General features: G+C 44.6%; 1 protein-coding gene across 1 annotated transcript; it reads left to right on the forward strand.

Moving 5' to 3' along the window:
* Window positions 1-1,228: 1,228 nt before the first annotated feature.
* Window positions 1,229-15,281, forward strand: Gsg1l2 (GSG1 like 2). The gene is made up of 5 exons (XM_005067848.2): window positions 1,229-1,538; window positions 7,983-8,030; window positions 9,720-9,872; window positions 11,110-11,221; window positions 14,207-15,281. The coding sequence occupies exons 1-5, from the start codon at window positions 1,229-1,231 to the stop codon at window positions 14,454-14,456; spliced, it is 873 nt and encodes a 290-aa protein (XP_005067905.1). The 3' UTR covers window positions 14,457-15,281.
* The last annotated feature ends 9,008 nt before the right edge of the window (window positions 15,282-24,289 follow it).

A 24,289-nucleotide genomic window follows, 5' to 3' on the forward strand; every position in this document is an offset into this window, starting at 1 on the left:
AGTGGAATTGTAGGATGGTAATCCTTTGCTCCATGTCTAAAATCTATATGAGTGAGTACATACCATATTTGTCTTTTTGTGACTGGGTTACCTCACTCAGGATGGTTTCCTCTAGTGCCATCCATTTGCCTGAAAACTTCAAGATTCCAATGTTTTTTTCCACTGAGTAGTACTCCATTGTGTAAATGTACCACATTTTCTCCAACAAATGGTGCTGGCATAACTGGATGCTGTCATGTAGAAGACTGCAGATAGATCCATCTCTATCAATGCACAAAACTTAAGCCCAAATGGATCAAAGACCTCAACGTAAATCCAGCCACAGTGAAACTCTTAGAAGATAAAGTAGGAAGTACCATTGAACGAATTGGTATAGGAGACTGCTTCCTTAACATAACACCAGTAGAACAGACTGAGATTGACAATTAATAAATGGGACCTCCTGAAACTGAGAAGCTTCTACAAGGCAAAGGACACAGCCAACAAGACAAAATGGTAGCCCAAAGAATGGAAAAAGATATTCACCAACCTCATATCTGACAGATGGCTGATCTCCAAAACTTACAAAGAACTCAAGAAGTTAGTCTCCAAAACACCAAATAATCCAATTTAAAAATGGGGTACAGAACTAAACAAGGACATCTGTTCCACTATGTTCATAGCAAAATTATTTGTAGTAGCCAGAACCTGGAAGCAACCCAGATGCCCCTCAACTGAAGAGTGGATAGAGAAACAAGGTGACATTTCTATGTGGCTTTTTATAGAATATCAAGACAGTAAGGACAATTGGAGGCTGCCAGAGGCTGGGAAGAGAGAAAATGAAAAGTTGTTTAATGATGACAGAGCTTTGATTTTGGATTTTGCAAACTGAGGTGAGTTCTGGAGATGGAGGTGAAGGTTACACAACAGTGTGACCATGCTTAATGCCACCGAACTCTTAGTAGTTAAGGTAGTAGATTTTTATTATGCATATTGTACTACCAATTAGAAAATGGACCCGTATCCCCTGCACATACTCATCCTAGGAAGGACAGAAAGGTCCACTCTGAGCTTCTTCATGGGAGGATATCTCAGGCCACAGTACTTACATAAATGCTATATGCTGGAGTATACTCAGGGGACCATGAGCAAGCTGTGTCAGGATGCCAGATGGCAGGGCTGGGATGGAGACTGTGATGTAGTGGGGGGGGGTCCTCACTCATGCTGGCACTAGGAGCTTCATTCTGACATGGACAGGGCGAGGTGGCAGAGGGTACTGACCCTCGTCCCCATCTGCCTGGCCCTTGCATTCTCCCTTACAGCCATGGTCAGCAGCCACTGGTGTGAGGGGATCCGAAGGATGACAAAACCTCTATGCCAGGACCTCCTGGGGGGATTGAACTGCATTCACTCCAGCCATACCAACAGCAGCACTGGAAGAAGACACGATGCTAGCCAGGCTGTCCAGTACATCTGGGAGACAGGGGACGACAAGTTCATCCTGCACAGGTTCCATGCAGGGCTCTGGCAGTCCTGTGAGGAAAGCCTCAGCAGCACAGGTGAGTGCAGTCTATGTGTCCCCAGGTCAATGGGTTCAGGATGGCCCTGAGAAGGGGCTCCAGAGTCAGATTGCCTGGGGCTGAATCTTGGGTCCCTTACCTCTCAGCCTCAATTTTCTCATCCATAAAATGGGAACCATGGACGTGCTTAACTCCTAGAGAAACCTCACAGCTGAAGTGAGTAGATTCATGGGAAGTGTCTGCAATAGTGCCTGACACTATTTATTAAGCGCAAGTGTTCACCCTCTTGCCACTGCCTGTCAGTTTCTCAAGAATCAAAGGTGGCCTCCATCCACCTCTAAGCTGCATCCCTAAGATCCCTAAGGTTTCGGTTTCTTTCTCACTTTATAAATTGTTGCTGTTACTGGAGATGGGGTCTAACATTATAGCCTTGACTGGATAGGAATGTAGACCAGGCTGTCCTCAAACTCACAGAAATAAATCTGCCTCCCCGCCCCGTCTCTGTGTGTGTGTGTGTGTGTGTGTGTGTGTGTTCATGTGCATGTATGTAGCCTCTCTAAAGTTACAGGCAGTTATGAGACACCTGACTTATTTAGAAACCAAGCCCAAGTTCTCTGCAAGAGCCACAAGCCCTCTTCAACACTGAGCCATGGCTCCAGCCCCTATGCTGAGCCATCACTCTTGGAACAAGGGTTCTATTTAGAAAAACAAAACAAATCAAGGGCTGGAGAGATGGCTCACAATCAAAAAAATATTTTAAAAAATACAAAACAAAAAACAGCCCTTAGCATCATTACGTCACCTACCAGATCAATCGCAATCACGGTTCATAACAAGTTGGACCTTTATCTCAGGCAGCCCTTGAAACAGCCCTGCGAAGCAGATCACCCCTCAGCTCAGGAGACTGAGCCTCAGAGAATCTACAGAGCAGGCCTCTACTCATGTCAGCCAGCCCCACCTCATTAACACCTTCTGCACTTCATTGATTGGAGGTGGAGATTTCTCAAGTAAATGCTGAGAGAAGAAGAAAGAGAAGATGGAAGGGAGGGTTAGTACATCGATCAGTTTCCAGAAAATGTTTTTCCCTCACAAAGAACAGAAGAGGGATGAATGGCAACCCTTGATGTTAGATCAGTACCTATGGCCCATGATCAGGGGTAGATGTGCTCCTCTGTTTTCAAAGCAAAGGCCCTGAAATGAAAAGGGGCACCCATAGCAGTCTCCACTTATTTTCTGACCTCAGACTTACTACATTTCTTGTATAGATGTTTATTTTACCAACTTGTGGCAGTTTAACAATTATTCTCGCAGACTAAGTAGACTGCAACAAGGAACAGTGCTCTGAGCATAACCACCTCCAACCCCATCCGAGTGGGTCACTGAGGGACAAATAACATCCCACCTTAGCCTGGAGGTCTATGCTTGATACAGACACTACCAAAGGGACTTCCCAAATCCTCTTTTTTCCAGAGTACTATGATATAAAGTCCACTCTCTCGGTGCCCCCATACACACACATACATAGCTACACTTGGCATGTGATTGAGCCCGCAGCCTCTGGGATGGCCAAGATAGTCGTGTTTTTGCTTTGGGAACTGCAGACAATATATCCACAAGCAAATGGCTTAAGAACTTTTGTTTCCAAGTCAGTTCCCCTCCTGAGGATAGCTTTATCTATCTCCACAGTTTTGTGTAATGTCATGAATTAGACTCACCCTGAGATCTTGTAAACATCCAGGATCCAACCCCAGAGGTTCTAACTCTATAGACCTGGACTGGAATCTAGAAACCTGCTCTTGGCTGGTTGGTTGGTTGGTTAGGGTTTTTTTTGTTGATTTTTTTGTTTTGATTTTAGCTAAGCTAATATTTACAAACAGATAAGAGTAACACATTTTGAAAGGCTTATAAAACCAACATTCTTTGTGCCTTCCTTCAGGGGAAACTGTTTCTATATGAAGAACAAACATGGATATCTTCATTTTAGACATTAGTTATTGATTTAATGTTATAATAAATAAAATTTATCATTCTCCATGAGGCTACCCCACATAACATTTGCCATCTTCCTGGTAAAGTAATGTAGTTGTTTCATTTAAATCAATAAGCCAATAATTTTGACTAGATGTTGCTCATTCTCGCATCAGAAAGCATGTTCTGGTTCCATTTATTGTTTGCACAGGGTTTTTGGTTTCCCTTGAGTTTCTAATTGCTATTTCTCTTCCCACTCTCATAACATTAGTATTTCTATTCCACTCAACTTAATTATCTTTAGAGTATCTATATTTCTAGTTTGCTTCCCTGGTGACTATGGGACACACCACGTGAGAGAAGCACACTCTAGGACACAGAAAAGCCTTCTGGATAGAAGGCAATTGGAATGTCATGGAGTATATTCATCAACAAGAATTTCTGTGCTTGACACAGAGCTAGGGGAACTAACAGAGAGGGATCCATAGTGCTGAAAGGTAAAAACACTACTGGAAGATGTCTAAGATAAAAGTAAAATGAGGAAGGTTGTGATAAAGGTTAAGATGGAGACTCATTCATGATGGCAATGAAAAATATGCTACTTAGGTATAGACAAGGCTTCATAAAGGAGATAGTCATTGTACCAAGCCACCACATGTTTTAGTTTTGCTTATATGTGCATGTTGAGGGGGGTTATATGTGTGTACATATATATGGAGACCACAACCTCAGGTGTCATCCTTGGGAATGATACCTGTTTTGAGATAGGTTCTCCCATTGGCCCTGATCTCACTAATTAAACAAGAATGGCTGGCCAGCAGTCCACCCCTGATTCTCCCATCTCCACTTTCCAGCATTGGGAGTTCATGCTGACACCGCCATGTCCAGCATTTTCACTTGGGTTCTGAGGATTAAACTCAGACCCTCATGCTTTTTTATCAGCTGACCTCTCCTTCCCCTCCAAGCCCCTTATCTAGAAATTTAATAGATGGAGAGCAGGAGTCAGGGTGTTCTGGACAGACAGAAATGAATAAGCCGGAGCTGAAGCAGCCAAGCCAGGCATTTCCAACTAGAAGTCTGGCAAGGAACAGAATGAAGTCTCAGTACGTATGAGAGCTCACATGGCCTTTCCATGTCCCTGGAGCAGCTGTCCCTCCCTTATATCAGGGCAGAGGCCTAACTGGAATAAACTGCCATTGCACTGGCATTGGCATGCTTATTTGTGATGTCAGAGGGAGAAGGGCCTTCAGTGGAGGATGTGCTGCGAGAAGTATTCCCCATAGATTTCCCTATTAGAAAAACTGCCTTGGCTGGACTTAAGGAAAGTGAGGAAGTGGACCTTAAGGAGGCCCAGAAGCACGTATCAGCTGGCCTTCTGCATGCTCTGTGGTGTGTGTCCCTCAGTCACAGCAACACTAGGCTGGTACTGGTGTAAATTATCACTAAGACTTGTGTGTGTGTGTGTGTGTGTGTGTGTGTGTGTGTGTGTGTGTCAGGAAAATGTCCTCATCCTAAAATGGCATCTGGGGCAACATTAAAAGACTGTGTGAGGCTCTTTTAACTCCTTCCTCTAGAAGAAGCCCCCTTAGCATTCCTGTCAAACCAGGGAGCACACACACACACATACACACACGCCACTTTCACCTTCCTACATCATCTGGAACACACACTGAATTTTAAGGAAGACTGATACTCTTGGTGATTCCTACATAATGCTGAGTGGAAATTAACAGTGTGTGTCTTGATCCCTTTGCAACTTTGTGCACCTCTGTTCTTGAGTTCAGGATGGGAGAAGCCTTCAACAAGGGCCTCACTGGATGACCACAGAGATGTTCCACAAAGATGCTCTCTGAAGAAAATAAACGAAGAGTTTAAACTGTGTGACTGGAAATTGTCACATATTATATTTTCTTCTTGGAAACTCAGTGTGTCCATTACCATGTTAAAAAAAATCTCTGGGAAATTCTACAATTAAAAAAAACTGATTAGTATATCCCAGTGTTTCCCAAAATTCATTAAGCACAGAAATTTGTGTATTTGCATCTATTTATGTCAGTTATGTGAGAATTACAGTAACTGTGCTGCAGAAGTGCATGCACCCCATTGAAGATTGCAGAGTTAGAGACTGATGAACTTGGACCCCTCATTCTTCACTCTGACTTCTACTGTTACCCCACAATCTAATAACTACCATGAATGCTTTTTGCCCATCCATCTAAAACTCCTCTGCTCACATTCCCAATACTTCTCAGTATAAGAAAGTTAGGGTTTCTAAATGTTACCACATTTCCACTGTCTTATTACAATAGAAACAAGACATCTTCCCAGAAAAAAATTTTCACCATCTGAAGACACATCATTACCTCCATGTTTTGTAGGATATACCTAAAGCAAAAGGTTTAGTGTTCAGTTTTGATTTGATAGAGATTCATTAACACCAAACATTAGAGGCTAAGTCAAAACTAGATTGGCCAGTTTGGTGGCGCATGCCTTTAATCCTAGCACTCGGGAGGCAGAGGCAAGCAGATCCCTGGGAGTTCGAGGCCAGCCTCGTCTACAGAGTGAGTTACAAGACAGCTGTGGTGTTATACAGAGAAACCCTGTCTCAAAATATAAAAACAAGACAAAAGCTATGTATTAGAAGTTGCAAATGCAAATAGCTCACAGGAGGTGGTACCAGAAGTAGGTGAAAAAGCTGGGATTGCCAGTGACCTTGAATTTCTAAGGCCTTGACCAAGAGGTCATCCCTTAGAGTTCAGCTCAGCATTGGGGTCAGGTCTTCTTGGGAGCTCACTACAGACGGATCCTTTTCTTTTGCGAAGGAAGTTAATCTGAGTTTTCTATCTCCCGATCAAAAAAAATCTGTTGGGAGCTTTACACAGGCCTACGAAGTCATGTTTATGATGAAGTCTAGAACATAGCACCCAGCCACTGACTATGGGCTAGCAGCACAAGCACCTGAGGAATGAGGGGCGTGAGCGAGAGAGGGTAAGGACAAACATGAACAGAAAATAGTACAAATAGTTGAAAGTTTGGAAGGGGTAGAATGGGCTCAATGATGGGCATTAAGGACTCTGATCCCAAGATGTTCCTAACCAAGTGCAGACAAGGGACTTGAGTGGTGGGCAACACCCCAGTTTTGCATCATGAGACTTGACTGAGAAAAAGGTTTCCTATCTGAATCAGCTCTTTTCCTAGGAAGTGGCCCCTTCGTTGCTTTAAAAGGGGAGTCCACACCTCTCTCCACATTCTGAAATGGAGGTCTGCAAAGAAAGCTCCCAGTAGAGGCAAATCTCCAAATCAATGATGCTTGCTTGAGTAGACCCTGAGCTGTTCTGCTAGACTCAGAGCATTCAGACGGGGTGTGTGGGTAGCACTGGAGCCTTGATTCAAGGGCAGAATGGCAGAGTCAAGCACCCAGGGCTTGTATGCATTCTCCTACAGCTGGCTTGCCCTGCCTCTTGGCCGCCCAAACCCTGCCAAGCTATGTAACACCCGCCTCTCTGGCTTCATGGGATTTGTAAAGATTTTTCTTCTTAATCCTGCTGGCTTTGTTCAGAAGGAACACCGTTTCTGAGGATTCACATTAATCAAGGGGTCACTCGGGTCTAGCTCTCTGGGCCCAGCTAAACTTGCCCTTCTAAGCTATTGGGAATTCTCTTAATCTGTTCAGCTGGCCTTCTGGTGCTCTGTGCCCGGCCCCTGCCGGGCCCCTGTCCGCCTCCTGGTTTCCCCTGCCCCTGCCCCTGTCCCTGTCCCTGCTCCGCTCCTGGCTTCTCTTCCATAACTTTTAGAAAAGATGGCTCTCCTCAGACTAAGGACACTCACTACTTTCATGTGCTTGGGATGTGGTCTGAGGGTGTCCCCAAGGTTCATGTGCTGACCCTGGTCCCCAGGAGGGTTTTTCAGAGGTGGAACCTAGTAATAATTAAACATGAAAAGGCACTCAGCAATCTGCAGCACGTTCTCACAACTATTTTACTGAAGACTTTACTTAGACTCAGTTTGAGACAAAGAAAACATGGCTCAGAGGAATCCGGAGACTTCCTGTGGGGGTAGAGCTAGTCATGGAAGCTACACCTTGGGGACTGAACTCCACATGTTACCCATCGTCTTTTGCTGCTGTCACTACTGACCTCCTTCTGTCCCCACTCCTCGGCCTGTCCCCCTTCCTCGCTCTACCTTCTCACCTCCATGTTGCTCTGTTTCCACTCTCCCACCATTAGAGCCTCTTTGACTGCCCCTGCCCCAGCCACGAGGGATCCTTCCTAGTTCCTGTTTTTGCTAATGTTTGTTTCCACCCAGACATGCACACATTGGGGCAACATACTAGAATACGCCTGGGAAAAATATTTGGTGCCTGTCTTTCTGGGTCTGGGTTTTCCGATTCCACCCAATTCTCTCCAAATTCGTTTTTCTTTACAGCCGAACAGAATTGTATACACACGGCGCATTTTTGTTATCTATTTGTCCGTTTGTGGGACGGTGCTTGGCTGTGTTCTCCTTGTCTTCTAGGCGAGCGGTGCAGGTGCTTCCGAGGGATAGTGCCCACCGAGGGACAAGGTAAGTAAACATTGTGCTTTCAGCCAGGGTCCCTCCCCATTTGAATGGCTCTTAACGTTTTATGGAATACGGGGGAAGGATGAGAGGGCTGGGTATGGTTTTTCCCGTGACATCCGCCCAGGCTCCATTTGTGTGCCTTATAACTGTGATGTGCTGGAAGGTGGTAGTCAGCTTCTCGGGGTGACAGGACACTGACTGGTGGAGTCTGCAGCTTCCCAAACCATAAATATCCCCGTGGTGGCCAACCTCAAGCTCTTCAGGGAAAGTGAAGGCAGAGTTGGGAAGACGGGTGCTCTGGAACACCTTGCCTTACCTGTGTTTTCTTCTCTCCACTATCCACTGAGTTTGTGCTTGCTTTCTTGGTCTCTGCTCTCCCAGACGGACCGGACGCTTTATGAAACTGCAGAGAGGATCGTGTCAGTCTTAGGTGTTCCTCTCCCCCATCACCCGACTTTTATAAAAGCTTCCGTTTCCCTTCTGTTCCCTCTATCCAGTCTTCTCCACCCACATCCAATACAGCCCCAGCGTGGGTCCCAGCAGGGGTGTACACGCAGCTTGCATGGAAACAAGGGATGCTGGTAGAATTGGAGCTGACCCAAGGCTCTTTAATGTTCAGTCTCTTCCGAAGTTTGTGCATCTCCTAGAAAAGGTTCCATTTTTGATTTGTGTGTTGGGGATGTGTGTGAATCTATGCACCTCTTGGCAGGTGCCTGCAGGGCCAGAAGGGGAATGGGGATCAACGGGAGATGTAGTTACAGGTGATTGTGAATCACCAGACTCGGGTGCCGGAAACTGAACACCAGTCATCTGCAAGAGCAGCAAGTGCTCTTAGCCACAGAGCCATCTTGCCAACCCCTGTGTATTTTCTGTAAAGGGCAGAGACAATGTCTCCATTGCAATAAAAAAATAGCATGGTAACTCTTTTTTTTTTTTTTTTTTTTTTTGGTTTTTACGAGACAGGGTTTCTCTGTATTGTGCATGGTAACTCTTAATCTGAGGAGTGGATATCCCAGAGTCTCTTGCAGCCCTATACCAGGGTTTTGCTTATGTTTCCCTCCCACCTGTGGGCAGTCTTTATACCTTCCCTGAGGCCCTAGGATCCCCTTGGCTGATAACTTCCTAAGACTCAACAAAGGTGCCTTTGGTTTTCATAATGAAGGCTTGCTGTAGCAAGGTGTCTTGGCACCACCACCACTTACTTGTGTCCACAGGGAGTACTCATCCTGGAAGCTTGGTCCTCAGGGCAGAGCTACTGAGAGGTGGTGAGGAACCTTCAGGGGTGGAGACCAAGGGAGGTTTAAGGTCTTTGGAGTACTGCTCAGAAGTAGTCAGCATTTGCAATACTGAGTTAGTTCCCACAGAAGAGTGTCATGAAATAATAAGCCTGGCCTCTCCTGGCCTCTCTCCTGTCCCTCTGGCTTCATGTCAGCCTGGATTTCTCCTTTTCATGCATGATCCCAGATCATGGTGTAAGATAGCTAGGACAGTTTTGCAAGAACCAGGCCCATGTTGTTTGGACTTTACAGCGCCCAAAACTGAACTGAATGGTGAGACCTTTTTGTTTACAAAATACCTCGCCTCCAGTGTTTTATTATAAGAACAGAAAGTGCATTAGTAATGAAACCAAAGGATCAAACCTTCCAGTTATGGGTTCTGAATGTCCAGTGCTTCTGTCCTTTCTGTTCATAGGTGTTTTGTGGCTCTCCATTGGGGCTGAAGTCTTGGATATCTTCCTGATACTGACAGGTGCCATCTTCCTGGGCTTGAGTGTGTGTTGTTACCATTCCAGATGCAACTGGCTCAAGGTCGATGCCTCAGTGGCTATCCTAATGGTTCTTGCAGGTATTTTCCAGCAGGAGCAATTTCCCCCGGTCCATTCCAGAGAGGATGTGATGATTCAAGCCAGAGAATAGGGTGACTGGCTCCCTCCAGTCACTAGCCAGCTCAATAAGACAGCTGGTCTTCTGGATAAGCCACTGGACTGATTCCATTGGGCAGAATAGTGTTGAAAAGAAAAAAGGATGGGCACAGATAGAGAGAATCACTTACCTGTTTGTGTCACAGGCAGGGAAAAGGCTACACTGGTGCTGGGAACAGTGATGACCTCACTTAGCAGAGAGGTTAGGCTAAATGAGTCCACAGAGGAATCCTCCTGAAGTCAGACCTCTGATACTTAATACCTGTATATAAGCAAGTATGTATTAAGTAACTCTCCCAGAGTTACTTAACTTCAGTAAGTTAATGGTCATAGCTAAGCTCTGGTGGAAGACAAAATAGGAATGTACCTACGCATTTCAGTATCTTAAAAATTATTTAGCAAGGTTTGGTATAGATGTTCCACAAAGAACTCTTTTATTTTTTAATGCTACCTCTGTTCTCTGAGCAATTTAATTTGTCCTTCTAAGATACTTAAAGTTAATGTCTCCACCAAGATAGAACACTGTATATATGGCTTTCTTCCAGTCTCCAGACAGACACACAAAGTTTTATTAATGTGTATCAATACAATTTGTGCATCATTCCTAAGTTTGATGAACATAACACATCTTGCCCAGGTCCTAACATCAGTAAATAGAGAGATAAAATCCAGTTGCTAGGTCTTCAATAGCAAAGAGCAGGGTCATGGATGTGTGGCGATCCCTGCTCAAGCCCCAGTATTTACTATGTTCCTCTTTTTTATTAAGATTTATTATATATTATATATCCTGCCTGCATGTATGCCTGAAGGCCAGAAGAAGGCACCAGATCTCATTACAGAAAGTTGTGAGCCACCATGTGGTTGCTGGGAATGGAACTCAGGACCTTTGGAAGAGGAACCAGAGCTCTTAACTACTGAGACATCTCTCTAGTGCCCTACTTTATTCCTCTTGGTTATGATCAGGCCTGCTCCTAGGTGTCCCTTTAGTTTCTACTGTAGGAATGAGATATCAGGTGGAGTGTTTAAGGTTGTGTAAGTGCAGATACGGAATTAGGGTCTGTGAATGCTACAGTGCTCCCAGCATTCAGCACATGCAGGGTAGAGCAGGTTTTCCACTATGTTGTGTTATAATCTGTAGCTCACAAAACTTTACTTATACAGGGCTCCTGGGAATGGTGGCCCACATGATGTACACAACTAGTTTTCAAATCACCGTGAACCTGGGTCCAGAAGATTGGCGGCCTCAGACATGGGACTATGGCTGGTCCTATTGGTAAGTTGCTTGGTTACCCTGCTCAAGCTCTGGTGGACCAGAAGAGATGAACATATTTTTTGTAGGAAAATAGACATTGTCATAGGACTGGTACCTGCCACTTTTGTGACTCTTGATTGATATTATAACCTTTCTATAATCCAATCTTCTCAGCTTACTGAGAACAATCACTTAGTTTGACTTTTTTTAGTTTTTCATAATTTATTTTATTCAGTTTTTATTTTTTTAATTTTGGGTGCATTGGTGTTTTGCCTGCATGTATGTCTGTGTGAGTGTGTTCATTTAAGGAGGAGTGCTCCAAAGTCTTTCACTCTCTGCACATTGTCCAGTGTGGGTCTCTGTGTTAATTACCATCTACTGCAAGAAGTTTCCTTGATGAGGGTTTATTGATATCATTGGAAGTCACTTAATTGCTGTGTTCCTTTTATAGAATAATAGTAGTAGGTTTACCCCTAGGGCCCATGACCTAACTAGTCTCAGGTTCTTTCCACGTTTAGGTATGGATTCCATCTTAAAGAGTGGAGCTTAAATCCAATTTTAAAGAGTGGTTGGTTACTCCTAAAACATCTGTGCCACTACTACATCATTATGTCTTAAAGTAACTGTAGGAGGTTGAGGGTTTGTAGCTGGATGATACTGGAGATTATCTTTCTCCTCTGATAACATACAAAGTACCTTAAGGTTCCATGAAATGTTAGTCAGTAGGTGTGAAGCTTCTAGCTGAGCATCATCTTGATTCTTCCATCTACAATGGCATATATAAGTTTTGTCTTCAGCAATAAGGCCTTTCTACCAGGCTGTGGAGAATAAAGATGTTGCATTTAGGAAATACTTGACAAATGGTAAAGTCTAGATTTTTAAACAGATTGAAGAGATTTTTCCTGTGCTTAACCCTTCTAGACCTAGCTTCTATTTCTGTTGGGAAGATTCAGTCATTTCATGCAAGACCACAGGGGATTTCTTTGTAAATCCTTGGTTTTGCAGTAGTGGAGCTCAAACCAAGGGACTCACACATGCTAGGCAAGTGCTTTATTGCTGACCTGCTTCATGAGCCCCAAACATACTGTATCTTAAAAACCCGTGTGCTTATACTCACATTTTCATTCCACACAATAACCTCTAATGCTGGGATAAAGTTGCCAACTTCAAATGGAGTCACTTGTGTCAAAACCTGACAAAATAGAGCCAAAGAAAGTCATATACTGAGAACACTCACTCATAATTCTCCTGATATCTGGAAGTTTTAAAAAAAATAGTAGTAAAACTTCCAGGCAGAAGTTTACTGTGAGTTACACCAAGACAGCTAGAGACATAGGGAGAGTCAACCACTTGAACAATAACCCCAACACATTGCATGCGGTATAAGCTTGACCCCAAATCAGAAGGATCAAGATGTACCACCAAGATTACAAATATTACCTAGAAACTACTGACACTAGTCAATCATCGTTTCCCAGCTTCTAATGGACACAAGACAGCTTATCCACTTCTCTTTTTCAATAACCAACCATGTCCTTTGTTCTCCAGAAATGCCAGAGGCTGCGCTTGTCAGTCCAGGTGTCCCAGATTGCACTTTTATTTGTTATTTGTGCCAAATAAAATCTTTGCTTGGAGAATTGTCTTTGTATTTTCATTTGGTACTGACAGTTATTTTCCTGTCTGTAAAACACATTTTTGGCATCTACTTCCTAATCCTGCCATTAATCTTCATGATGCACCTGTTTGAAAAACCCTTCTCAGCTTTGGTCTCCCCAGTCTGAAGATGTTGATTTTTACGACTGGGACTCTGGACACTCTTACTTCCACCTAGGTCTCTGGAGTGGCTTCCAACCTAACTAGTGCTCTGGGTTCTGAGGCCATGTTGCCAGTATTATGAACACTTGAAGGATCAGCAGAGAGAGAGAGTGGCTATTTTAGTCCTTGCATATCCAGAACATGCTTATTTGGTACTCTGTGCTTGATCACATGGCCAAAAAATAAAATAAAGTCCAAAAGTCTGTTGAAAATCGTTTTTCCCTCGGAATTTTTAAGGCACAGTTCTGTTTTCATTCTACATGTATTGTTTCTGTCAAGGATTCAACACCATTCTGACTCCTAGTCTACTGCTTTCTTGGCAAGGGTCAGGATGTCCCCTGGTGGGTTGTTCATTCCATCACATTCCTCCTACTTTCATGTGCTTGGCAAGCTGCTTATCTTGTATCCCACACTTCAGGGAACTTTTCCTGGGTTATTTCTTTCGCTATTTCTTCTCCTTGGTTTTCAGTTCTCTTAGAATTCTTCCTAGCTGGGTCACTGGGGCAAATTATCCAAAGGTCCTTTTTCTTTCCTTATCTAGTCTCTTTCTGCTTTTGTTTCATTTTCTGGGGGTAAATGCCCTCTGCTTGTCTTCTAACCTTAATCCTAAGGTTAGGCATGAGAAAAGAGCAAGACAGCATTTGCTCCACAGCCGCCTTTTCATACAAGCCCTGTTTTCAGACCAGGGTTCCCTCTGTCCCCCACACATCCTCCTATCTCTGAGTCTGGACTCTTTGTGCCCGTGTCTTTAGAGACTAAAACTATGCTCTTCTGGGAACCCTTCCCCCTAAATATTGTGTTGCTCCTGTCTTATATGGACCAGTCACTCCTCACAACTGCCTGCCATCCCTTCATGTCTCCTCCCTACTGTTGCTCCAACACTCTCTCTCAGGGAGCCCATGGAGAGTACAATGAGCTCTTGAAGTCATTCTTCCCTGTAAACACTGCAGTCTCCTACCTTTCCCTTTCTTAGGATTTAATAATTTTCTCCAACAACAAATCTACCCAGTGAAGGGAAATCTCCCAAGAGGTGCCTAAAGACACAAATCTCCCAAGAGGTGCCTAAAGACACAAAGCAGCATCTCCCTAGATAACAGCAATGTCTCCCTACCCCCACCAGAGAGGTGGTCATCCCCAGGACAGCCCTGAAATCCCATTTCAGGCCTTTCCTAACTGTGCCTTCTGTTACAGCCTCGCCTGGGGATCGTTCGCCCTCTGTATGGCTGTGTCAGTGGCGACCATGAGCAGATACACTACCAACTACGCAGAGAAGCCAAGGACACAGAAATGCGGTCCATACTCTCAGCACAACATCCCACAGTCTGAAGCTTCACAGCAGATATGGCCAACAGGAGCTGCTCCCCGCCCTGTGGGACAAGTCTTTGTGAATGTTCCTGGGCACCATCCCCCAGGTACAGGGGGCAAAGTGTCCGTGTGCTAGCCAGTGCTGCACATGCAGATGAGCCATACACTTGTCACCACAGTGAACATCTCTGGAGTGGGGTTCAGAAGACTGTGGTCTAGACAAACCTTCCAGTATCCGCCTCTGGATTCGGCCTCTCGTACCTCCACAATGCCAGTATCTTTAGAGGAGATAGTGTCTACAGAAGATATCAACTATTGACACTCTAGTATAAAGTAGCATCATAGGCTTCCCTGACTCTGAGTTTAATAAGTCTCCCAAAGGAAGCAGAATCATGGAAGTATTAAGGGGAAAAGAAGATGGTGGAAAAGGCTCCCCATCCCTTACAGCAGATGTGGAATATGTTACCAGCACAGATTTAGTGGCAGACAAATCTGGAACATTTTTCTCTGGTTGACACATGAAATATGTGGATATACTATGCTTTCTGATTTTCATTAGGAAGACAGAAATGTTAAAGTAGCCTAAAAATATTCTTCACCAGGTGTGAGGACACAGGTTTTTAATCTCAGACCTCAGGAGACAACTCATAATGTCTACTTACAATGAAGCCAGTTTGGAAGGATGGTGAAATGATAGAAAGAAATGGAATGACATCTTATCACAGTGAAATGGAACAAATGTTTGGATTGTCCTGCTTAAGTTAAATCACCAGGCATTCTTGCATCTAAAAATAAACCCCGCCAAGCATGCAGACCTCGTGGGAGGTGGCGCTGTGCTCAGGACTTCCTGGTGTTCAGTTACGATCCTGCATCAATCTAGGTCTTGTTTTAAACTGGCATGAGATTAAGCCACAGGCTGTAGAGGGACCATGGACTGCAAAATTCCAAGAACCTTAAATATGTCCTAGTTCAGAGTCATTTTTTAAAAAATTACATTTATTTCTTCATGTATTTAGTGTGTGTGTGTGTGTGTGTGGGCACGCGCACGCATGTGTGGTGTGTATGCATGTGTGTGCGCACACTCGTGCATGTGCCACAGTTCATGGGTGGAGGTCAAAGGATAATTTACAGAGTTAGTTCTCTCCTTCTACCATGTGGATCTTGGGGATGAAACACAGGCCCCCAGGTTTGGTGACAAACACCTTTGCCTGCTAAGCCATCTCCCCAGCCCCTCAGTCTTTTTTTTTTTATTACTTGCATTTATGTGCTTTGTAAATATATTTCTGAAAAGGACTATATGTATGCAATAAAACATTAATTAGTTTGTGCTGAAATTAAGTTATACTATCAAAGGGTAAAGTTGGGGGTGGAGAGACCACCTAATTTCTTTGTGTTTAAGGATCAAGTTGAGCATCTGTCTGACAATCATTGGTCCCATGTTTTGTTGTATGTTTAGGATCCAGCATCTCTCATCTCGGAGATGAGCATGGGCATCCTCCAGGCTCTTTGCCCTCCTAGCACAGAAAGACTGATACCCGGTAGCCTCTTCCCTTTGCAGCATGTGGCTTCTTTCATAGGGTCCATCTCCCTGCATGTGTGTGCAGGAAGATCCTGTATGACTCCATGAAGTCAAGTCTAAGCTGGTCCCAGAGAAAAGGAAATCCTCAGAAATGTTCCCCAAAAGACGCTTGTCTATTGGGTAGATACGAGGAGATGACAACTGATGAAGACAAGGAAGAAGTGAGCCCCGGGAGTCAATACTGATGTCAAGGTGCCAGGAGCTGATGTAACTGTTGGGGCAGAGGCCTTCAGCCTCTGAAGCGCAAGTCAAAACAGGTCCTTGAGCTCCAAAGGCACTTGCTTTCTTTTAAAATCTTAAAATGTTGCTTGTACACCTGGTGTGGTGGTACATGCCTATAATCTCTGCACTGAGACAGGAGGATCATGAGTTTGAAGCCAGCCCGAAGTCCACAGTCAAGTCCTTTCTAAAAAGGACAAATGCCAGCTTCATTCAAGCATAGCACACAAAGAGAAACATAACTAAATTATATGTGTACCACATAAGGCACTTTCAGGACCCAAACATTCAGCCCAGGGTGACCCTATTGCTGGTCAAGAAACAAATGCATGCCATCTCTCTTCACCAAAACACAGAAACTGCCACATTTTAAGTCTTCAGTGTATTAAGATTATCTCTTTATATATATGTTCCCTCTTATCGATCATGAATCTTATTATCTCCAACATCTAAATTAGTGACTGACAATTGTTTGTGTATACATATATAATTGCATATGTGTGTCTGTGTAAAGCTAAATATATATACACACATACACCAAATAGCCTTCTAAAATATAATTTCATGGGAAATAATATGGTCATGATTTAGAACATGAACTCTACACCAGAAAATCTGCCTGGCTTGGTTTAGTTGTAAAAGTGATCATTTTACATTTGTGTTAAATGTAGGTCCCCATCCTGAGTGAGGTAACCCAGTCACAAAAAGACAAACATGGTTTGTACTCACTCATGTATGGATTTTAGACATGGATCAGTGGAGTGTCAGCCTACAATTCCAGGGCCAGTGAGTCTGGGAAACAGGGAGGTTCCCAAGAGATATACACTATACCCCAGAGAAGTGGAATGAGGCAAGATCTCCTGAGCAGATTGGGAACATTGGGGGAGGGGAGAGGGAACCAGGAAAAAGAAAGGGGTAGAAGAGGAGGGGAGAAGAAGACATGGGGGAGCAGGAAGGTTGAGTCGGGGTAAAAATAGAGTCGACCAAGATGACAATTACCATAATAGATGTAGTCATTACAGCTTTGAGGAGAGAGCTGACACTAGTGGGATTTACAGAGATCTACAAGGATAACACCAACTGGAAAACTAAGCAATAGCGGAGAGACTACATTAATAGCCCCTACCTGATGATAAGGTTGATGACTACCTTATATGCCATCCTAGAACCTTCATCCAGTGACTGATGGAAGCAGAGACAGATACTCACAGCTAAACACTGAACTGACCCCCTAAACCCAGTGACACAGATGGAGGAGTGATGAGCAAAGGGGTCAAGACCATGCTGGTGAAACCCACAAAGACAGCTGACTGGACAAGAGGGAACTCTTGAACCCCAGACTGATGGCTAAGAGGCCAACAGGGGACTGATCCAGACTCCATGAATGTAGTGTCATTGAGAAGGCCACAGAAATCTCTGAGGCCTTGGGTAGTAGAACAATGTTTACCATGGTGTACAAATGAACTCTGGGAGCCCATTCCACACAGAGGGATGCTCTCTCAGCCTGGACACAAGGGGAAGAGCCTAGGTCCTGCCCTGGATGAAATGACAGACTCTGGAGATCCCCCCAAGGAGGGCCTCACCCTCCCTGGGGAATGCTGTGGGGATTGGGCTGGGGCTGGGGGCTGGTGGAGGGACAAGGGAGGAGGAGTGGGAGAGGGAGCTGGGATTGATATTTGAAGCATGCATGTTTCTAATTTAAATAAAAACATTTAAAAAAAAAGAAATACCAAGATTAGTTGGAGGGCGACCACACCAACCTAAGTCAACTTGGTGGTGACTTGTGTAACACACCTATCACTGTTCAATTGGCAGCAATAAATACTACTTAGATTTTAAAGATAGGAAGAGAAGCAAGGCCTGGTGCCATTAATCAAGGTAGCTCAGGGGAAGAAAAGAAAAAAAAATGAACTGGTCCCCACCTAGGGGCACTATTGGAAATGCTTGGATCATGAGGGCACCAACTTTGTTGTCAATGGGCTAATTGATGAGTTCATAGCTGAATGGGCTACTAGGGGGTGGGTCTTCATGGAATAAATAAATGACTTGGAGTATGTGTGACTTTGGTAGCAAAAAGCTCAGTGGCCCTGTCTCAGAGACAACCAGGATGTAGGTACAAAAAAACAAACCACTGGCCATTTTAACCTGGAAGCTCTCTGTCCTTGCTTAACCCATCAGTGAATTTTATCAGGTGTCTACAATGTCATAGGCACTGTGCCATTTCTACTGCATCAAGAATTTGGAATTCCAGCTGGGGTCAGTGCTTGGAGAACTGGCCCACAGCCAGAATCTACATCAGCAGACAAGGCAATGAGCAGGCATCGTATGTTCTGCACAAGGAGCCCATCTGTCATTAGAACCCAACCTGGCTCTCAGCGACCTTCCCCACCAGGAGTCAGGGAACTCAGGAGAAAGAGTCCTGTGGCCCTCTTTCCAGGTGCCAAGATGGGCACAGCTGTCAGGAGATGACTGGATAAGAATAAGCAAGGTTCACAGGTAAAGACAGGCAAGAGGGAGTCAATGGTTTCAGCACAACTGGTGATTTGGCCCTCAAGTCCATCCCCTCCCTGGGAATCAGTTTGGCCCACGTCTTCCAGAGCTGATGATAGCTGTGCTTCTTTGAGCTCCTGGGAACCACAGCTGGTAGCTCCTCTGAGAAGGGTGTCTATGGAGCCAGAAAAAAAGATAGCAAGCCTGGAAAATGAGGCTGGAATCAGGTTTGCTCCTGAAGCATTTTGACGCCTTAAACACAGACAAAGGGCACGCGTACAGACTCCTTGATGGGTAACACAGGTGGGACTGACAGTCACAAAAAATCTTGGATCTTGGGTGCAGTGGGCAAGAAAGGGCAGACTGGAAAATTGTTCAGTTTTCTAACGATTAAAGGACATGTCAAAGACCCCTGTGGATGACCAATAGTATCTGTTGCTCTCTTTAGTGGCATTGCCTCAGAAAGGCAAGGCACAAAGAGCCAGGGTGATTTGAATTGTCCCATGCAACAAGGGAAGGTCTTCTATACCACCATGTGGAAGAAAAGACGGAAAATTAGAACAAGAGGCTTAAGTACAGACTGCAAGAATTCAGACAGAATCCACCTGATTCTTCCTCTTCAATGGCTTGTTCTATTTCATTTTAGATTTTCTATTATAATATTAGTTTGGTGTAAATTATATGAAATAACAGGACAAACACCTGTGTACCCATTACTCAGACTTAACACAAGTACTTGCTGTGGCTGCCACTCATCTCTCTTTATGAAAAAAGAAATAAAGTAAAATGTAAGATGAACAACTAGTACCTCCCTTCCTGACCCTTCCTTGTTGCCCTCTCCAAAGTAGTACCTGGGAACCCCGAGAGCACTGAACCTCATAATTGAACATGTCTCCTGTAGCTGTTTCTATAGCCACACAAAACCTGTCTAAAAAAATCACAGGAATAAAACCACCTAATTCTGTTGTCTCTCAAAGGAGGTCAGCAGTTTTCTTTCTATTTTTTTAATTGGGTTAAAATCCATCACATAATTATCCCTCCTTACACATCCCAAGTGCACAGTTCAGTGGTATCAAGAACATTTGCATAGAAGTGCAACCATCTCCACTGTTCATCCCTAGAATGTCTTCCTCTCCCACAGGTAGAACGCTGTGTGCCTTGAACATTAGCCCACCCCTTTCCTTAACCCCTGGCAGTCAGTACCTTTTCTGTCTCCAGCAATTTCACCACTCTCAGGACCTCAAACAAGTGTGGTCATGCAGTATTTGTCTTTTGTTTCACATAAGAGAATGCCCTCAAGGTCATCTGTAACACAAATAAATAAATGACCCAGAGACTGATATTGGGGTTCAAGCTTCAAGCTGAGTATCAGAAAAGCAAAGCAGCTGGCTACTAGCTTCTTACCTCTACCTCAGGCTGAATGGACTGATCCTGTCTCTACAAGCTCTCACCAAACTTCAGACTAGAACCTCTTCTCATTGTGGCTGGAGAATGAATGCTCCTATCTTCAGTGTGGTTGGAGAATGAATGTCTCTCAGAGACCTTGCTTATGTCTTATATACTTCCCTAATGTTAGGATTAAAAGTGTGAGCTATAATTCTCTTTTTGACTGATTCACACTTGTGCAGATCTTGGTGGCCTTGAACTCACAGAGATCCATCTGTCTCTTAATTCTGAGTCCTAAGATTAAAGGTGTGTACCACCACCTCCTAGTGTCTAGCTGTTGGGATTAAATGTGTGTGTGTGGCTTCTAAGGCTTGTGGCTGACTTTGCTTTTCTGAATCCTCAGTCAAGCTTTAATAAATCATAAATAATATATCACTACGGTCATCCATGTTGTGTGTGTCACATTTTTTCCTTAAAAGGGGGGGCAGACAATTAATTTTGCCAGACACCAGTCTGCCCCAGCAACCCACAGTAGCTTGTCCAACAATCACAGTCCCATCCAACCTCTGTCTCTCCCTTTCCACTAGCCATCCCCCCATGCATGAAGGCCTCCATAGGTGTGGCACCCACTTCTAAGAGGGAATCTGTTAGAGGCATTTTGCACAACAAATCAAGTTGTATTTCCAGTCAAAAGGAAGACAGCAAGCTAGTCAACCCTGCCTATCAGCCTAGAAACCATGCATGTGAGGTGAAGGATCGCATGGTTTAGAACAGCAGATACATAACATTGCATGCATACCCCTGAAGTTACCCATATCATCCATCATCCTTCACCTGTGACCTCCAAGAGTATCACCACACCTCAAAGACCTACAAGAGGTGGCACTTCCTATGTTCACAAGGACAGCATCCATCCTTCTATCAAACATGCCCAATGTCCTCAGGAATGGTTCTGCCATGCACTGAGGACAGACATGGAGGAGAATGAAGAGCAACCAGAGAAAGAACCACCAGAAAGCAGAGACTAGTACAGTCCGAGTGATGGACCAGACCCAGTCAAGGTGCTAGCCACTGCCCATGTCTTACACCCTGATCCTCAACAATGGTGCACTGAGGAAGATGGAGCATCCCTTAGCCAGGACCCTCCAGAGTGGAGATGTTTCTGGTTGGTTTTTAGATGGTTCATTTGTTTGTTTGTTTTAATATTTGCATGGCTGAAATAGGGTGTCTTGGGAAAGGACCCCAAGCCAAACATGAAACTCGTGTTTCATGTGCACCTGTACACACAGCCTGGCAATGCATTTATGCTGTAATTTAAATCACTTCATGCATGAAATAGAGCATCGCAGATGAATATTTCCACTTGTTGTGCCACATTAACACTGTTTTGGGTTTGAGGTGTCAGGTCTCTGCATCAGGACTACTCAACTTGTGTTGAACTTTCTGCACTGTGTATCAGTATCTCCACTTCCAAAGAAAGGTTGAAGTCTGGGGCCTAGCAGGCCACCTTCCATTCCCATCCCTCTTCACCCTCTCCAGGGGGAACCAGCATGGTTCCGGGCACTTGACTTTCTATGTGGATGATGAAGGGTAAGAGAGGCTGGAAGGAAGGTGCCAAGTTCATCTGATTCACTGATGAACTGTGTGTGCTGAAGCTTCCAGGTTCCGTTTAGAACTGCCTGTGACTTCTGCTTGGGACAAAGAGGAGAAAGTGGGTGAAACCAGCTCTGACCTAGAAGGTTCTTCTCCCACCCCAGGCTTTCCAGTTTAGCCCTAAACATCCACATAACCAAACTACTCAGCCTTTATTTTTGATACTTGGTTTAGAACATATTATAATTTCAGAGCTGGTTACAGCTCAGTGGCAGAGGGCTTGTCTAGCATCCTCAAGACCCGGGTTCCATACCAGCATGACAAAAATGAAGAAAAAATCCCTACAATTTCAAAACTAAGCAAACTGTCCTCTTTCCCAAAAGGGTCATAAAGCAGATACTTGGAGGAATTCCCAGTGAACTGAAGAGTGCATGTTGGTTGGAAAACTCCATGTCTGTCCTGGGGTGAGTAAAGAAAGTAAGACCTCCTGACAAGCAGTGAACTGACATTGTCACTAACACAACAAAGGTGCCCTGGGACCTCCATCTATGACTGATTGTAGCTTCACACCTGAAGTCTTGTCCTTCCCACTAGGGCCATGAAGTAATATGGAAGGGGCCTTGTATATTTCAGCCACATGCTGAAGGAATTGCTGGCTGGGCTGGGCAATCTTTCAAAGTTGTAGCCATTTCCCTCCAAATTTCAAGGTATATGGAAGATAGATTTCAACGCTTAAGGTTTGGGGAGGGTGGGTAGGTCGAGAACCACCAGGCAGGGATGGCACATTGCAGAACCACTGACAGTAAGTCCACTGCAGAGCTGGGAATGCAAGGTGTCCTTCACCTGAGAGGCTCCTGTCAGTCACTGCTAAAGGTACAGTCACATCTCTTCACTTGATCAAACAACAGTCTTCAACACAGAAAATCAGTTGTTGAAAGAAAAATGTTCAGGAAATTCACTAGAACTGGGCAAGACTCAGAACTCAGTAGTTCCAGGCACATGAGCAGCAGTCTTTTACAGGTGACTCTGGAAGGTCATAGAAAAATCACTGGATCTGCTCCAGTGAGTTTGGCCCTATTGGGCAACTTATTGGGCAATTCAGCTGACTGAAATTGGTTTGGTTGCTTGTGATTTGGGTGGAACTTGGCCATTTGCTACTAAAACAGAACAAAACAAAAGTCTCCTAAATTAGATTCCAGTTTGTTGCCTATGAACTCATAGAACAGAGGTAGTCTCAGGCCCGTAGCTTCCTGATTATTTAATTTAGCAGTTGCCCCAAGACAGCCTTTGTGTGCTCTGCTCCTAGAACATGGGGCTTCTTGGTCTCTGGCAGAACACTGGCCACTCTTCTTCTTGACCTTTGCTGATTCCTCTTCCAGTCCCTACCTTCTAAACATCCAAGTGTTCAGCCTTCAGATACGTCTCTTCAAAGCTCTCACTCAGATCGCATGACTCTCCTACATACCTGTGATAGTCCCCAAATGGAGGTCCTTGCCTAAACCTTCCCTGATGTGTTTCAGACTGACAGACACAATTGTGCCCTCAATCCCTTGTCTTAACCTCTGTGACTATTGAACTACCTCTCTAACCCTGGCTACCATCCATCTTTCTTCATGTCTGCATTGCAATGTAATGCCTCCTCTTTGTCTCATAAGAATGTGAAGCACTATGCTTTGTTGATGCCCATGGGAGTCCTGCCTCTTTCTGAATAGAGACAGAGAAGTAAATGGGGGGATGTGGATGGGAGCAGGGGGGGGGGGAGCTGGAACAGGAGGAGAGGAGGGAGGGGAAACTGTGGTTGGTATGTAGTATAAATGAAAAAAAAATAATCAATAAAAAATGAATGCAGAGCACACTTGCCCCAGGGTCCCTGCATACACCCATCCTCAGAAGAACAAACTGAAAATGTGAGACGCATTCACACAATAAGCATAACAGGTTCCAATTTTATACCATAGGTTGGATGAATTTCACAAATGTGATGCTGAGCACGGGTGTCAACTCTGTGATTCTGCTTAAATAGCCTACAAGTGAAAAGGCATGCACACACAAACAAATGCAAACTAATACATCCATTTAAAGATTTGAAAGTAGATCCCCATTGAGGCTGGAATGACTGAGACCCACAAAGACATATTTATACTATACTTGTTTATGCAGCTACCAGTCACACAAAAGTTTGTCATCAAGTCATCAATCACTATACAGCCCTAATAAATACACTAAATGCCAATAGAGAAATGGGGTTTGTAATATTCCTGATTGCTCCTAGTTTCTAAGAAATGCAGTTTCTGTCATTCTTATCTCCACCCACCACTCCCCCCAGCCTTACTCCCACCCCAGCCTTACTCCCACCCCAGCCTTACTCCCACAACATCCTTACTCCCACCCCAGCCTTACTCCCACCCCAGCCTTACTCCCACCACATCCTTACTCCCACCCCAGCCTTACTCCCACCCCAGCCTTACTCCCACCATATCCTTACTCCCACAACATCCTTACTCCCACCCCAGCCTTACTCCCAACCCAGCCTTACTCCCAACCCAGCCTTACTCCTAACCCAGCCTTACTCCCAACCCAGCCTTACTCCCACCATATCCTTACTCCCACAACATCCTTACTCCCACCCCAGCCTTACTCCCACCACATCCTTACTCCCACCACATCCTTACCCCCACCCCAGCCTTACTCCCACCCCAGCC

This window comes from Mesocricetus auratus, unplaced genomic scaffold (genome assembly GCF_017639785.1).
Source record: "Mesocricetus auratus isolate SY011 unplaced genomic scaffold, BCM_Maur_2.0 Super-Scaffold_100007, whole genome shotgun sequence".
In the NCBI taxonomy this organism is placed as follows: domain Eukaryota; kingdom Metazoa; phylum Chordata; class Mammalia; order Rodentia; family Cricetidae; genus Mesocricetus; species Mesocricetus auratus.

Coding starts and splice junctions, on each gene's coding strand:
- Gsg1l2 (XM_005067848.2), top strand. CDS start 1,229: ATGGACAGGGCGAGGTGGCAGAGGGTACTGACCCTCGTCCCCATCTGC. Junction 1,539..7,982: donor GGAAAGCCTCAGCAGCACAG/GTGAGTGCAGTC, acceptor CTTGTCTTCTAG/GCGAGCGGTGCAGGTGCTTC. Junction 11,222..14,206: donor GACTATGGCTGGTCCTATTG/GTAAGTTGCTTG, acceptor CTTCTGTTACAG/CCTCGCCTGGGGATCGTTCG.